We start from the raw sequence: 18,131 nt of genomic DNA on the forward strand, positions 1-18,131 counted from the left end.
CTTCTGTAAAGTCTCATCAAACTTTGTATACAAAATAAATTATCAATGAATTGTTACAAATACAAAGTGAAACAAGTCATTGGAATAAAAAAGATAAGAAAAATGCTGATGTTTTGCTGTGTATTTTATGCATGTCATATTTTATCAGTGTGTAATGTTTCTGTCCCCATAAGTGCCATAGATTTCATTTCTTTGATTAAACTTATTTGCACGAATTTTTTACCACACAAAATTTGTACAATGTATTGACATTGATGAAATTACAAAAAAAAAGAGATGCAAATATGCAAATTGTTTGGCTTTGCATTATCGAGGCGATACAAAAGAAATGAAATATATTGCACTTGATAGGTATTAGGAATTGTTAAGTTTTAGGTTAAGTTTAGGTTAACTTGAACCTTTTTAAGTATATAAAGTTATGGTTAACATTTTTCTTGTCACTGTGCCTTTGAGGTCATAGCAATATGGTACATAGGCAGTATATATATATTGGTAAATATTTAATTTATCACAATGAAAATAGATAAAATATTAAAATCTTATTTTTGTGTTATATATGTAGATTCTTGTCACTAATTAAACAAATATATTTTAAAAAGTAATGTTTATTATGATCTGCCTTCTATGGATTGGTATGGCCTTAAAACTCTTTATTTATATTTTATATTATGTATCACAATTTTGACAAGAAATATGTGCTATTGCTATATTTATTTAAAAAGGTTCACTGATAAAATAGTAGAATTGTGTTACCATGGTTATATCTATATATTTACAGCTAGACTATGAGGATCAGGATTGCTCCCCACTCAAACCTAACCTCGCCCAGCTGAACGCACTCAGTGAGACCCTAAGACAGAAGCTCGGACTTGACCTGTTTGGCGTGGATGTTATAATAGAATGTGATACACAGAGATATGCTGTCATTGACATCAATGTCTTTCCAAGTAAGATGTTTATTTCATAAATAACACATAGGCATTAGCCGAGGGTGACATTATTTTTTAAGAGGGATGATATTTTTGCTGTTACTCACAAACCTATGTGTTACTTATTTTATTATTCCGAACAAATACTTCAATCGGACACTAAGTTTTTATCCATTAAAAAAGGGATCAAACTTGCTCGGAGGGTTATAAAAAGGTAATTCAATAAACACATATGCCTTAGTAATAACAATGGGGGTCAGCGGTCAAATTATAGTGTGTAATCTGGATGTGAGTATTTATGTTTTTAACATACATCATGGTTTGTCATTCCCAGATTTTAAAATAACTTGATAAAAGTATTTACCATCATGATTGGCAAGACCCATTATTGTAGTTCCAAGGTCAAGGTCACATTTAGAGGTTAAAAGTAAAACAATTGGTTGTATTTATGATATCCCAACTATAACTTTATCAGTTCTGCCATTTCTTGGATTCTGGAATTACTTGGCAGAAATGTTAATCATTATGAGGCTGTGTTGTGTGCTAGATCTGGTATGTAGGTTCAAGGCCTTGTTCTCGGTCAGTGGTCAAAGGTTTAAAATGAGACTTGCCAATAGACCATGATGCAGTTTTGAAAAGATTTGGTGCAGATGGTTGTTATAGTAAGAAGTCATTTATCATGCATGTCAAGTTGCTAATGTAAAGGTGAAGGTCACAGTATATTCACATTATGTCTGTCACTCAACACTTTGTTGTTAGGTTCTATTTCTGAAAATACAAGTAAAAACTGAAATATAAGGACGATTGTGCAAAATGAAAAGATTTTTATATGTAGTTTTCATAACCGTAGTGTAGTTTTGATGATAACAGTGTATTTTTTTATGCTTTTGTGTGTCATTACTAATGGCTCCTCTTTAAACATTTTTCTTACAAACTCAATTGTGTAACAAAAAGATGCAAGACACATGAGTAAAAATCAGACTATTGTTTTGAATTAATAACCACTGGCTTTCAAACAAATAAACAGAATGCTCTAGACTTCAGAGCAAAAAAAATAATTCACAGACTGTGACAGACATAATTGTTAGTTAGTGGGCTGTTATAAGCAAGTATACACCAATAAAACCTTTTATAAAAAGTTAAAAGCATCTTAAATTGAATGTTGTTATTTACCTTTTAGGCTATGATGAAGTAGACAACTTTTTTTGTGATTTGTTGGACCATCTTCTGTTCTTGTTGAACAAGCAACAGGACAAACATTCCATCATCTCCCAGACAACCACTTCCCAGCATGCCTTACTCAAACAGACTGGTCGCTCAAGCTCTCTTGATTCTTGCTCAGAACGGATAGCCACAAAACGGCTTAAGACTGTGGACCAGTCGAAAGAAAGAGAATGTGACTGTGATAGTGTAACTTTCCCAAGGGCAGTGTGTAGATATGACTCAAACTGTTGCAAGCATAAACAGGAAGTAATGTCACAGCAGGAGCGCAGAAATCAAAGAAATTCTGCTGGGAAGACGTCTGCAAGTCGTATTTTAGACGATATGTGATTGTTAAGTTTTAAAAGTTGTTAAAGCAGGGAAAATAATGTCATGTTAAGATTTGTACAGATATTTATACCAGTCATAAGCTTTTTAGCAAGTTATGGAATTATGCAATTGTTATATAAAACCTGCGTTACCGGTAAATTGTTTTTAGGTTACTGGACTTCAGACCACCTTAGAATAGGCCTACATGTAATTTTATGATAGTTTTTATTTTCATGTGACAAAACAGTTCAGCATTATATAATTTAGTCAGTTACGTAATGGCATCTACTTAGATTATATTACTTTTCAATCCAATATCACAGCTATTGTGACACTATCTAGTGGCATTGCTCTTAAAATTTATCAATAAACGAGACTAAATAGTATTTCTATTTAAAGGGACTCCACTGAGGTTTTTAGACATGGAAATATTTTTCTGAAATTTGTTAACCATTTGTTTAAATCTGAACCATTAACTTTCTGGCAAGATCATTCCCACACCCCATCTTTCCAGAATTATTTTGAAAATGAAAAGTGTTTAACGATATTCACTCAAATTGGGCTAAAAAAATGCACTATCGATTTTAATTAAATTTTGTGTATATTTCTTTACTTCCATGTGCAGATTTTTCCATTTATAGTGCTTAACTTGATCTTTTTGAAAATTCAGATTTTATATTTTTAGAAAAAAGCCCTCAGTGGAGCTTCTTTAAGTATATAGCCGTGGCTTTTTTTTATATTTATCAAATATTTTTCAAATATTTTTAACGAAGAAAAAGTTTTATCTGTCTTTTTGCCAAAATTTATAACCATGGTCTTAAAATTATCTAATTGGTCTTTACTAGAAGTTATGAAGAAGTCACTTAACTGCTGAATTGTATGAAATATATTTTTGTACTCATACCTATTACATTCTGTATATATTGTATATTGAACCTTTTTAATTTTTTTCTTTTGTATATAAATATATATATATATATGTTGGTGTTTTGAAGACTGTGATTTTTTTATAGTATCTTTGTATTCTTTGGATAATGGGGAGTGCTTATATTTCTTCACTTTGTTATTGAATAGAAGTGTGTCTATGCATAAAGCGTGTGCTTTCATCATTTTCAAATAAAAAAAACAATTAGAAGAGTTTTTAAGTAATTGCTCGGTATATTTTAAAAACTTATCAGTATTTTTTAAAGAACTTTGATATTTAATGCAACAATCTCTCTATCCAATGAGGTTTCATGGCAATACTGTCAGTATTCTATGAGGATTTTAATGCAACATTCTATTTTCTATGAGATTTTATGGCAACATTCTATTTTCTATGAGATTTTATGGCAACATTCTGTTTTCTATGAGGTTTTATGGCAACATTCTGTTTTCTATGAGGTTTTATGGCAACATTCTGTTTTCTATGAGGTTTTATGGCAACATTCTGTTTTCTATGAGGTTTTATGGCAACATTCTGTTTTCTATGAGATTTTATGGCAACATTCTGTTTTCTATGAGGTTTTAATGCAAAATTCTATTTTTCTATAACGTTTTATGGCAATTTTTTCAGTATTTATTCTATGAAGACTTTAATGCAACATTCTAGATTAATCATAAAAGGTTTGAATGCAACACATGGTATTTTTATGTTTTACGGAACAAAGGAAAAACAGTTTTGCCTTAACATGATTATAATAGTTGGTTATGAAAAACATGTATTGACCAAGAATAAAATACTAGTAGATGTAATATTAGCATTTTTATCCTTAAATATTTCATATCATTGACAAAGAATCTGTATTCATATATATTCTACATATTTTGCTGAATTTACTACTTATGAAACGTCTTACAACACAGAAAATTATTGATAAAAGGTCATGGCGTTTCTTTCCTTAATATTATTCAAAATTAATTTATGATGACAAATTATTTCCCTTGTCAATTTTGTGTCTATGTTGCTCACTTGGTCTTTAAGAGCTGTTACATATAAGTGTATTTTAAGACATATCCAATTAGTTACTTGATTTTAATTCACTTTTATTTGTAGCTAAAAACAGACTCTCTGTATTTCTTATTTTAAAAGCAACAATTTATTAGCTCGACTATTCGCAGAATAATCGAGCTAATGCAGTCACCCATTTGTCGGCGTCGGCGTCCCTGTGGTTAAGTTTTTGTATGTAAGCTGGTATCTCTATAACTACTGAAGGGAATGGATTGAAACTTCACACACTTGTTCTCTGTGATTATCTTAGATGATTGGCACAAGTCCCATAACTCTGATTGCTTTTTTTTCATAATTATGCCCCTTTTTCGACTTAGAAATTCTTGGTTAAGTTTTTGTATGTAAGCTGGTATATCCTTAACTACTGAAGGGAATGGATTGAAACTTCACACACTTGTTCTCTGTGATTATCTAAGATGATTGGCACAAGTCCCATAACTCTGATTTGCTTTTTTTCATAATTATGCCCCTTTTTCGACTTAGAAATTCTTGGTTAAGTTTTTGTATGTAAGCTGGTATCTCCTTAACTACTGAAGGGAATGGATTGAAACTTCACACACTTGTTCTCTGTGATTATCTAAGATGATTGGCACAAGTCCCATAACTCTGGTTTGCTTTTTTTCATAATTATGCCCCTTTTTCGACTTAGAAATTCTTGGTTAAGTTTTTGTATGTAAGCTGGTATCTCCATAACTACTGAAGGGAATTGATTGAAACTTCACACACTTGTTCTCTGTGATTATATAAGATGATTAGCACAAGTCCCATAACTCTGATTTGCTTTTTTACATAATTGTGCCCCTTTTTCGACTTAGAAATTCTTGGTTAAGTTTTTGCGTGTAAGCTGGTATCTCCATAACTACTGAAGGGAATGGATTGAAACTTCACACACTTGTTCTCTGTGATTATCTAAGATAATTGGCACAAGTCCTATAACTCTGATTTGCTTTTTTACATAATAATGCCCCTTTTTCGACTTAGAAATTCTTGGTTAAGTTTTTGCATGTAAGCTGGTATCTCCATAACTACTGAAGGGAATTGAATGAAACTTCACACACTTGTTCTCTGTGATTATCTAAGATGATTGGCACAAGTCCCATAACTCTAATTTGCTTTTTAACATAATTATGCCCCTTTTTCGACTCAGAAATTCTTGGTTAAGTTTTTGCGTGTAAGCTGGTATCTCCATTACTACTAGAGGGAATGGATTGAAACTTCACACACTTGGTCTCTGTGATTATCTAAGATGATTGGTACAAGTCCCATTACTCTGATTTGCTTTTTTGCATAATTATGCCCCTTTTTCGACTCATGAATTCTTGGTTAAGTTTTTGCATGTAAGCTTGTATCTCCATAACTACTGAAGGGAATGTATTGAAACTTGAAGAGTTTGTACCTTTTCGGACAATTTTATGTATTCATATATGTAAGCATTATTATACTCAATGAAACACCCTTGTGACAAATTTACGAATAGTCGAGCGTTACTGTCCTCCGACAGTTCTTGTTGAAATTACAATCTGGTTTTTTATCCTGCTAAAAAAGGTGGATTTTATAAAGCTATTTTAATAAATGTCTGGGAAAGAGAACTTTAATTTTGATTTTAGTGTTCAGTAAGTGACTCGCCTTTCTGATAAATTAGTTGTGAAGTAGGAGTAGTTCAAATTTTGAATATTAGTAAATTGTGCAGTTGAACAGGGTTATGCAATAAATAAAAAGTTTCAAAGTCAATAAACAGCAGCTCCATCAAAATTTTATTCTGTAAGGTTTCTTTTTACAATAATTTTATTTAGCTGTGGCAGTTATACAATACAAAATCATTTGATTTACCATGAATGACCACTAGTGAATATCTATAGTATATACATGTATATATGTGAAAATTATTATTCTTTTTGAATCAATATGGATGGATACTTTGCAAGTTGAGAATTATCAAAATATCAGTTCTCCGAATGTTGTACATGCAGCAAGTATGTTTCAAATCTTATTTTTCATTCTGGTCTCCTCATAAGATTGTGGCATTAGGAAAATAAGTTGTAGAAAAGTTGCAGAAAAATTTACCGAATGGTAAAATATAATACTATTGTATATTTGAAGATGAGTTATAAATGGCTTGTTTTGTTGTGTGTTTAACAATGCATGTGTTACACATATTTTTATGCAGAATAAATGTTCTTTGAATGTAAACCCATTAAAAGTTTAAAGTTTTGTATAAATCTGATCCTTACTGTATAATCCTAAGTTTTCAACATCATGTAGAAATATATTTTCAGTTAGCACAACTCTTATTGTTATAGAACTGGCTTTATTAATCTAGGTTTTAGTTTCCTTTAAATCAAATCTGTAGAGTTACTTATGTGAAATTCTTGGCAAACTTATTGTGTTGGACATACAGCTTTTTAAAACCTTCCATGATTTGATTATCTGTTCATTTACTTGGTTTTGCTTAGAATTCTGACCATCAGAATGAATTTCTTGTTACTATAGATCATTATTTTTTTACCAGTTTCATCATTATACACCTGTACCTTTTCTGTTTCTTTTATGCAAGCAATACCAGCTGTGCTGTGAAATATAAGCAATAAATAGTAAAACATTGAACATTTTGTTTTGTTTATAAATTAATCTGTCTATAAAACAACACTGTCTGTTAGGTTTTTTTTGTTTTTCTTGATAAAATCTTGTAGTTGTTTTAATTTGATATATTATTCTGAATAAATTCTATAGCAGTTAGTTTTAACATCAATACATTTACTAAAATGTTTATGTTAATTTTCATTTATTTTTAGCTCAGTTGAGCATTAATTGCTCAAGATGAGCTTTTATGATCGCCCTGTGTCCGATATTCATTGTCAACATTCGAAAATTGCATTTTGCTATGCTGGATCAATAAATCAGTAAAAACTGTTTTTGACTTATTAAAATTGGTTAATAAGTTTTAATCAACAGGGGGGTTGCCTCTTTTCCCACAGAATACTGCTGGATAATTTATGTATCATCCAGTAGAAGATCAAGCTCATTTCCTTAACCTCTTTTACTCAGGTGAGTGATCTAGGGCCATCATAGGCCCTCTCATTTTTTTTGTGTAAAACCAAATGTTGTTGTCTGCTGTGTTGGTTTTTGATTTCTATATTATGCTGAAATCCATTGATCAAAATTTTTGAATGTTTGTTTGTTTTTGTAAGAGGTGTAAATGATGTTAAAATAATTTTGTACATTCCAGGTAGAAAAATACATTTTTTTTATGTAAATCTGCTGTGTTGGTTTTGAATCCATTGATAAATTTTTGAATGTTTGTTTGTTTTATAAATAAATGATGTTTAATTTTGTACATTCCAGGTAGAAAAATACATTTTTTTTATAAAAAAATACCTACTCTGAATCGAAATACTAAACTCTTAATTTGAAATATGCAAAACAAATTCATTAAATTCTCATTGAAGGCATAACCTAAATTTTGTATGGCTAAAATCAGGTCACAGGTTACATTTACAAGCTAAAGATAGACATATGTTGCTATTACACAAAATCTAAAATTAGACAATAGTATTCCACGGATAATAATCATATATTGTTTATACAAAAATTAATATTGTACAATCGTGTAATATTTCTGAGAATAGAATAAATTACATTTAAAAGGGACAATGTTGTTGTTTTCTGGAATTCAGAACTAATGTATTAATATGAACTTGTTCTTCATTTTTTTTGTTATTTTACGTGTGTAGAATATCATTTGCAATGAATTTCAGGAAAATGTTATAAAGCAACAAAATCATGGCAAAATTGAAGTTCCTAGCAAAAAGTTATTGTCATTGACAACATCAAGAGCTGTTAAAACTGTTTCCTAAAATTACTTTATTTGACAAATGGTAATTCTTTGATAATAAATATGCTCAGATTCCAGTGTGTCAATGTTTACTTTAGAAGGTAGTTTTAACCATTAATCTGCTAAATTTGTAGAATGGACTTGACCTGCTTTGAATTTTTGAAACAGTCTATTCAAAGTCAAATGAATTTCAACATAAAAAAAACAGGGGAAAAATTGAGCTACCAACAATGTAGAGCTTGATCAGACTGCATAAATGTTAAGGCTGGCCATGCTCTATAATGGTGGCAAAAGCTAGTTTTATTTCCCACAGGTTAAGGGGGCGTTGACGACCAGGTGGTTAAGGTTGTGAGGAAGCTTTCCGGCTAGCTTACGTAACATCGATGGTTCTACTTAGGTGCCTGCTTGTGCCTGATGTACAGAGGAGCACCTGAGGTCTTCCTCCACTAGTAAAGCTGGAAACTTGCCACATGACCTATACTGTGTTGGTGTGACATTAAATCCAAACCCAACCCAGCAACAGGTTAATGGTTGAAAAAATTTGTTTAATAAATGGTTTAATACCTAAAGTATCTATCAGTGACAGATATATGTTCAGGCTAAGCAATACAGCATCAAAATATCTGGTAAGTGGTCATCTACCTCAAGCATATTTTGTAATACAGATTGTTTGTAGATCATTATCATACAATACCATAATTCATGCTGCATGCTAAATTTTAAAATGTTGTAAGATTGGGTATTTTTCTTCTATTTTTACTCATTTTTTGATTATTTGAATAGAAAACAATTGTTCTTCATTTTTGAAAAAATTGAGAATTTTTTTTTTTAGAGGAAGTATTATGGGAAAATGTTTGATATTAGTCCCTGAGTAATTGATTATGTAATGTTGGTCTTGTGTGAAATGCAATGAGCTGTATGCAGGCTGTTGTCCCATTCATGGATGAAACTTTGTGTCAGATTTGTCTTGCAGAGACTGTCAGTATCAAATACAAAATCTGAGCAGCTAACGTTATAGTCTCGGCAAATTATGCTCACTGGCTCGGCTGAAATCTGTTGGAAAAATCAGAATCATTTGTAGCATTTTCGAGTTATCTTGTTTTATTTTTCAAATTGCAATATATGTAAATGGCATCTAATTTTATTGGTGTACTATATGTATCAATTACTTTAAAAATGTCAGATGTTTTGTTTTTTTGCACCAATGAAATGTGATAATCGATTAAATCTAAGACACAAATTTTTTTACAGCGATTTTCTGATTCTTAAATAAAATTCTGATTAATTTACATTAACTGAATTGGTTGATGAAATCCTAGAGTTAGTCCCCAATAATGTCAATGGACTTCCAATATTTCATTCACATTATGACATTTTTCATCATTTCTTGAGTTCACTGAACAGTTCGCAAAAATTTGATTATTTCATGGACAGCCTATTTTAACAGTATCTATTTTTAAATGGAGAAACAGGCTTTTAAAAATATTTTTTATTTAAATGCCAAGGTTTAAATCTAGAATACATTTAAAGATAATAGTTGATTTCTAAATTAGGACAGTAATAATTATGTTTTGGTCCTCCTTTAGATTATATACAATGTATATTACTTTGTGGAGTCACTAGGCAGCTACTTTTACTACTAATTATAGTCAAAGTATCATGATGTACATGAATAAGTCAGTTGTGTCAAATCAAAGGGTAAATGTTTTGGATTTTATGTGGAAAATTATGAAGTTCTGAGATGGAAAAAAGTAAGGCATTAAAATGTTGACCTTGTATGTCTGATGCTGATTATCATGAATGTGTATTTCAGAAGGTTACCTAGATATAAAAACAGCTTGATGCTGTTCAGTGAGGCTAAATTTACTGGTCAAATCTTGAATGTCACTTACGGACTAACACTTGTCACAACAATTTGTTCTGAAAAGAAGTTTAACAATTGATGTTTGAAAATCTGCTATTGACTATCATGAGCTTATAGTAATAACAAAAATCACAGTTGTGTTTGAAAGGGAGGAAATATCATTCATACTAGAATTCAAAAGTGCTTCCATTTTTTATGAGACCCTTTTTTGAGGATTACATAGCTAAATCAATATATCACTTTATATAGTCATAATATTAGGGACTTGAGTTTTTTTTTTTTTCTTTTATATTTTTTTTTTAGATTTCTTTTTCTTTTTTTTTATACATGGGTGTAAATGTTAACCTTTAAACTGTGTAAGTCTCTGACAATGTGTAAGGTTTTATTTGTATACTTTTTATTTTGATAAGATACTGTAGTCTAATTGTTAAGTCTGGAATGATGTAGGCTTTGATGAATTAAAAGAAAAATATCTCTTTAAATGTTGTTGTTTTCTTGTTATTGAAATATGCAGCTGAGGAAGTAGACAGTACTCTATGTATGAAAGGTGAAGGTCATCAAGTGACACAAACATACTTCTTGTAGGATGTGTTATTAACACAACACCTGTGTGTCTTTAAGAGCACTAATGTCCTGATTCTGTAATTATTAAGTTAGTATGAAATTCCCTGAATACTGAACATTTAACCTTGAAGGTCATCACTGAGGGGTGATGGTCATACTTCAATATGTCAAAATAAATGTGCCAAATTGAAGCAAAAAGTCAAAATGAAACAAAATGTAAAAGTGGGGCAAAATCTGTAGGTCCATAACAACCGAGTAAAAAAGGGGCAGAATGATAAAATCTGTAGGTACATAACAACCGATATGTCCAAGAATTAAGGCTAAATCAACCACACTAAATATCTCGAATGGATTTGACCATCTTTCAATATGGGCAAAACCATACATCAAATTTAGAAAAAAAAAATAATAATGACTTAATTGTGAACAATCCAGACCATGATCAGAAGGCACATCCCATGCCAGCTAATTTTTGTTTGCTCTAGTTGCATGTGTAGAATCTGTTTGTTACCGCCAGATGGCTAAAGGTTAATGTAACAAAAAAAAACAATGAAGATCCTTTGATTCTTCAGTTTTAAAACTTGTAATAAAAATGTTGTTAATAGAACAAATTATAACAATAAAAAACAATGGAAAAGAACTATGAATGTTGATTTTTCACATCTTTAACAATAAGGTCCCCTGTTGAACATGAATAATAATAATCAGCACATTATGAAAATGGTTACATACAATGTTATTGTCAAATAAATAAGAACACTGATTATTCATGATCTATATGAAGAGATTCCTTGATTGAGATCACTCTATTATTACAGAACAATTTCTGTTTTTAAAGGAGGCAAATATTGTTCAAGAACAAAATACTATTCTTCACAAGTCAAGCTGATAGATCAAGATTTAAATGGCACTTTCGTTCAAGCTGAAAAATTTGATTTGAATATTTACAAGATTTTAAAATGTATGTTTAATGTAGTCAATCTTGCTCTTGTAATATATTTATATTTTAATGAGGGCTATCTATCATTACTTATAATAATGTACATATAAAATGTCTTCCCTCTAAATTAACCTCCTTATGATACATTATGGCACATTGCATACATGTAGATCAACCATATATATAATGTTTTTCAAACAATAGCACAATTCAAATGAAGTGAGATCACCTACTTATAAATGACAAAAAAAAACAACCTTTGACCGATATTATTTTGTGTCCCTTTCACCCAGTCAGTAACTTACTAAAACGCTTTAAGCAATATAATTTTGTGTCCCTTTCACAAAGTACAATGTAACTTAATAAAAACTTTAAGCAAAGTTAACTTATGACTCCATTTTCTCAGGTTTCTTGAAATCTTATAAATGACCTATTAAGATAACAAAACCAATGTTCCAGTTCTCTGTACATGCAGACACAGAATTAAAGTCATCTTCTCATAATGTCACAGAATTTCTCAATAGCTTTCATTGCATCAGCTGCCCGTGTTATTGTCCCAAACGACACTGTATGTACATACAGTCCTTCTATACCAGTATGGTAATTTACTGACGGGTTCAGTCTCCAACCCTTTACTACATGTTGCATACATTTCAAATATAACCCTATAATATTCCTTGCCTTTTAACCTAGTGGAAAATTAAAAATTTTGGGAGAGCCCACAATTATAAATTTTTTCACTGTGAAAAATCCCCATATTGTTTTTCGTTTGAGGGTTTTTCGTAACCGACAAGGGATGGTCATTAAAGGCGACGTTTCCAAATTTTTCAAAATGGAAAAAGACCTCAGGGGCCCTTTTTGGAAATTTCAGGCCCCAAAAAAGGGAAAAATGATTAAAAACCACAAAAAGTTTCCCTAACCTAGTTGGGTAGCTTTCCCCACATTTAAAAAAAACAAAAAACCCTGCTAGGGTTTTAAAACCCCCAGGGTGAGTGGGAAAATGGTTTCACAATTTTTAAAAACAAGGGGAAAAAAAAATTTAAAATGGACATTTAAAATTAAACTGTTTAAAGAAAAAAAAAATAAATTTTTTAACTTTAAATGGGATGAAAATCATTTTCAATATTGTACTGTGGATATTACCGGCCCTTTTTAAAAGGGTTTTTTGGGAGACCTTAAAATGTTTTTTAAAGTCCGGGTTGGGTTTTAAAACAACCCAAAACCTTTTATGAAAATTATCAAGTTTAATTCGAAAACTGCATCAAACAATGGCAGGAAATTACCCGTTATTTTCCCTGAAACATGTAAGACTGGTCATCAATAAATCATCGTCTATTTTAATAAAATATGTTATGTACATATTCTACACAACATTTACTGTCAATGGCTTGAAGTTAAACTTTTAAGTTTTGTTTAGTTCATAAAAACATGTTACTTTAATCATCACAAATCATCTAAACTTGGTAGTTTTTTTAAATCAATTTTTTAAACTGCTTTGTTCAATATACATGTATACATGTAATTATTATTATTAAGTTCTGCTCTGTAATACATACTGCTATATATCTATAACATTTAACATTTTGTTGTTGTTGAAGTAAAATATACAAGTTTTTTGTTATTAATGCTAATAAAGTAAAATGTAGAAGAAGAATAACAAGCACACCTTACTTATATGTTGCAGATCACCATATTTATACAATACATGACCATGTCTGGACAGAAGGAGGGATCCACTCACAACTCCACTATTTATTAAACTCTCTGAAATGACAATACAATTACTGAAAGAGATTCTATAAATAATGTAATTAAACTTTCGTTAATTTACTAATATCATATTATATATGCGAGGGTTTTACAGTAAGGGTGAAAAAGGCTTTACTTGTATTGATGTAAATGTTCATAGGTTAGTTTTGTTCTAAATCCTTGAGGTGTCTTTTTAAGAAAACATACATGTATACATTTGTCACTTCATGATTATGAACAATGTATTCGAAACCTTTCAAGACTGTCTGACAAAGTGTTCAATGAAAATTTGAACTATTTTGAATGGTTTTTAAAAATAAATAAGAGACAGTTTAGATGACCATACACAGGATGAAAAAGGTCCTGATGTTAAATGCAACAATGACTTACACTCAGATAGCATGGGTATACAATTTAACTCTGACAAATTGTCATTAGTATCCAACTTTATTTGTCATCCAATGGAAACGCTGTATTTCTTAAAAATTTTGTGGGTTTAATTTTTTATAGACGAAAAAAAAGTGATACTACATTTAATTTATGTCCGTTCATTTGTCGGGTTTCCCATTTTTTATAGAAAATTTATAGAACCCCACCCGGACGTAATAAAGGGGAAAAAAAAAAGAGGGCCCAAAAAAGGCTTGACACTATACATAGAAAAGTCTCAAAACTATGAGTATGATACAATGCTTAATTTAATGCATTTCTTTTTGAAACAGAGGTAGTAGTCAGTCATCTGGTAGTGCTAATTTAAAGCACAAATTTAGCAAATAATGCTAATTTATTGCATTACTTTTCAAAGTTATTCGCCCCATATCAGACCACTAGTTTACAATAATATTAATGACGCTGTGTTTAATTGTGATATTTTCACAGAGCTACATGGATATATGTATACTGGATGAGTCTCTGATATTTTTACCAAAGCAACATGAAATATTATTAGAACTTGTTAGGATGAAGATTGAAGTCTGTAACCTTGTATGAAATTTTCAAATGCCGGAGAAGCCATAATGACATGGAGCTTTATATGACAATACTCTGATAATGATATTTTGTGTAAAATAAATATAAGAAGATTGGCAAGTTGTTGATAATCAACAAACGCTTTTCTGGAGCGCCCATCCACTCAGATCAATGTCATTAACAAAAGCTGTCATTTCCGTCATGCTACCGTACAGTCAAGAAATATATTTTTTTTCTAAGGATTTTATTACATACTGTTATTAGAAAGAAATAATTTGTAAGTGGTTTGTAGGTTTATTTTGTCATTTTATCACAGATATATAAACAATATATTTAGCTCCATGATTTTATTATTGCAATTAGAATTTAGATTGACGATTTTGTTTCCTGAATTATTATATTTAAAACTACTTGAAACGCATTGAATTGTTAGAAAAACGAAGAACAATGCATAAAGCTATGCTAGTGGGCGTGAGAAATGATGCACTTTTATATAATCTATTATGAACAGCAACAATCAAACCGATTCTGCAATTTTATATATAGATATTACAGTTTTCACAGCTTCAAAGGATCACCCAACTTTCAGATTTTTATAGGTAGTAAAAGTGCATGTCAAAAATTTAAGTGTTTTGTGTTAAAGTAAAAACTTGAACAATGGATATTATCAGAATAGTAAAGGACTATGAAACAATTCAAACAATTGTTAAATTATTCATTCATTATAAGTAAAAGTGGATAAAAGATAAGAAGTTAAAACACAAATTGTTTACTAATATCCACTAGTATCTTATCCACAACTTGCTTGAATTGGTCAATATAAGGCAAAGTGAGGTGAGGTGAGGTGAGTGAGTGTGAATGGCTTTTTTTAAAAGCCCAAATCAATCTTTTTTTACAATTCTGTGAAAGAAAGCATTAACACAACATATGCATGCATGTTGTCCAAAGGCAGTGGTTATATCAGATGTTTTATCATTGCATAGGTATTAGGCCTACATTGGCAATGATAAGCATATGACCATGATGAGCATATATGAAACAGATTTTTTTTCACAAAATATCGACAAGGATCGATAAACCTTTTTTTTCATTCAACAGATATTAATTGCGTGTAAAATTAACTAGAGATGTATATAACATCTATGTCTCTGAATTAACTGATGAAATGATGTCATTGAATGAAAACTATTTACATTAAGTTTTAGGATTTGCCTAAAATACGAAAGTGACTTTTTTGGCGAAAGTGAGCGAAAGCGAAAGTGACTTTTGAAATATGAATTATAGCGTTTTAATAGAATTTTACAATAAAGTTGCAGGTTGTAGACGTATATTTTTCAGAAATTGTTTATATTTATTATCGAAAATAATCATTATGATGATTTAATCGCTATTTATTTGCATTATTTCTATACACAAGTTCTGAGGGTAATAGGACATTTCGGACCATGGATGTTTCGGACCAGACATTTCGGACCAGATTTTGGGACACTTCGGACCATATTTAGAGACATTTCGGACCAGATTTTTGGACATTTCGGACCATGTGTTGGACATTTCGGATCATGCGTTAGACACTTCGGACCATTGTTTTGGATATTTTGGGCCATGTGTTGGACATTTGGATCATGTGTTAGACACTTCGGACCATTATTTTGGACGTTTCGGACCAGAATGAATATTTCTTTATATGATATGCATCAATTATTCTATAAAGTGTAACTTTAGAATATATGAGACACGTACCATGGAACGATTTTACGCCTATCCCGATTTAGATTTAATATATTTTGCACTATAAATGAAGAAAATTAAAAAAACAAAAACAAAAAAAAACAACGTTTTAATGACACGTTTGCAAAAATTTACTATAAAGTATATACAAAAAGACATTTTTATATTGCAGTCTGGACATCATTTTTTTTTACAATTATAATCAGTTTGTTTATTGTTAATTAAAACTGTACTTTAATCGCATTCCAATCAAATCCAATCAATTAAATATTTGTTGTCAAATTAGGTGAAAATTGCATACATTTGCTTCTTTAATTGAGTGAAACGTAACTTAAACGAGTTTTATTCAGCAATTAAAACGTGTGAAAAACTGCATTGACAAGGATGTCGTTGTTCTTTAATAGTTACGTGACGTGACATGGGGTGTAGACACGAAATTTCGAGCAGTAAAATTTTGGAATAAAACTTGATTTAAAGCATAGTTAAATTTAAAAATAAGTGACAGAAATATTATTTGAGTGACATATAGGATTAATACTTGATGCCTCCGAAGATAAATAGTGATAAAACGAACTCAGAGTGGAAGAAAAAGTTATATTTTTTATAAGGTTATGATTTTTGAAAAAGGCAGTAGACATACAAATTATGATTTTTACCTTTATGATACTCTACTAGAAAATGTTACTTCTTTTAAATATTTAGGCGTATATTTTTTCAAAAATGCAAATTGGAATAGAACCCAAAAATGTATTGCAGAACATGCATCTAAATCTTTACATAAATTATTTTCAATTTTGATAAGTACGATTTTTCTACTAGTGAAAAAAGTAAATTGTTTGATTCGCTAGTTGCTACTGTACTAAACTACTGTTCAGAAGTCTGGGGAATAAATGCAGGAACAGATATAGAACTTATTCATACAAAATTCTGTCGAAAACTTTTATATGTTAATAAATCAACTAATACTACTGGTCTCTACGGAGAATTAGGGAGAGTTCCTATGATTATTTTTAGAAAAATAAATATGATAAGATATTGGATCCATTTACTGAAATCAGACAACTCTTTGCAAAAACAAATTTATATCATGCTTAAGAATGATGCCAATAATAATATAACATACAATAATTCAAATTGGGCCTTTCATATAAAAACAATGTTAAACAATCTAGGACTTTCAAATATATGGATAAATCAAGATAATGGAAATTTTACATTTTTAGAAATTAAACAAAGGATATTAGATAATTATTATCAAGTTTGGTATGCAAACATAAACAATTCACAACGTTTACTTACTTACTGTAGGTTTAAACAATCTTTTAACTTTGAAACATATTTAAATTCAATAAGTGAAAGGAAATTTCGGATTGCCTTAAGTAGATTTAGATTATCTTCGCATAATTTAGAAATAGAAAGAGGTAGATATCTTAATATAGAACGAACTAATAGAATATGTAAATTTTGCAACCAAGATAATATAATTGAAGATGAGTATCATTTTCTTCTTGTCTGCCCAATATATCGAGAAATAAGGAAAAAATACTTCAAACCATATTTTTGTAGGTGGCCAACTCTTAATAAATTCGATAGACTGATGTCCACAGATAATGAAAGACAATTGTTAAACTTATCAAAATATATATTTTTTTCAAATAAATTAAGGAATAGTTTAGAAATTTGATAATTATTATATTGGTATCGATTTAAATTTACCTATGTCAAACTAGTTTATTTATTGTGTAAGCTTCTCTATGCAGAAAATATTTGATTGCTAATGATTTCTCGTGTCATTTGTCACCTTATGTCAAATGTATATTATGGCTAAAAGCATTGTAATGCTTAATTGCTAAATAAATGTTGTTGTTGTTGTTGTTGTTGTAATACCTGCTAAAACACGATTTAATTTGGTTAAAATTGACTTTAAATAGGTATATTCTGCGTGTGTATGTGTGTGTACTTTTTGTAGATGTACATATTATCAAATAGTTGATTAAACAGGTACGTATATCAATTTCAATTCTTTTAGATAAATT

General features: G+C 30.1%; 1 protein-coding gene and 1 long non-coding RNA gene across 3 annotated transcripts in view; both read left to right on the forward strand.

The window, feature by feature from the left end:
* Positions 1-4,536, forward strand: part of LOC132719706 (inositol-tetrakisphosphate 1-kinase-like) — a 53,568-nt gene extending 49,032 nt beyond the window's left edge. The window contains exons 9-11 of one of the 2 annotated variants that reach the window (XR_009624265.1): positions 779-947; positions 2,110-3,689; positions 3,783-4,536. Coding sequence is in view for 1 of the 2 variants with exons in the window: in XM_060703546.1 (XP_060559529.1) it covers positions 779-947; positions 2,110-2,480 (540 nt within the window). In the remaining variant the exon portion in view is untranslated. Of the gene's footprint in view, positions 1-778; positions 948-2,109 lie in introns of both variants that reach the window. The other variant, XM_060703546.1, reaches the window with a different exon arrangement.
* A 1,423-nt stretch (positions 4,537-5,959) lies between these two features.
* LOC132719707 (uncharacterized) lies at positions 5,960-10,627 on the forward strand. Its single transcript, XR_009624266.1, has 2 exons — positions 5,960-7,675; positions 7,792-10,627. It is a non-coding gene; the product is annotated as an uncharacterized LOC132719707 (long non-coding RNA).
* Positions 10,628-18,131: the final 7,504 nt, after the last annotated feature.

The sequence above is a fragment of the Ruditapes philippinarum genome, unplaced genomic scaffold, assembly GCF_026571515.1.
Source record: "Ruditapes philippinarum isolate M1 unplaced genomic scaffold, ASM2657151v2 ctg3598_1_1_1_1, whole genome shotgun sequence".
NCBI lineage: Eukaryota > Metazoa > Mollusca > Bivalvia > Venerida > Veneridae > Ruditapes > Ruditapes philippinarum.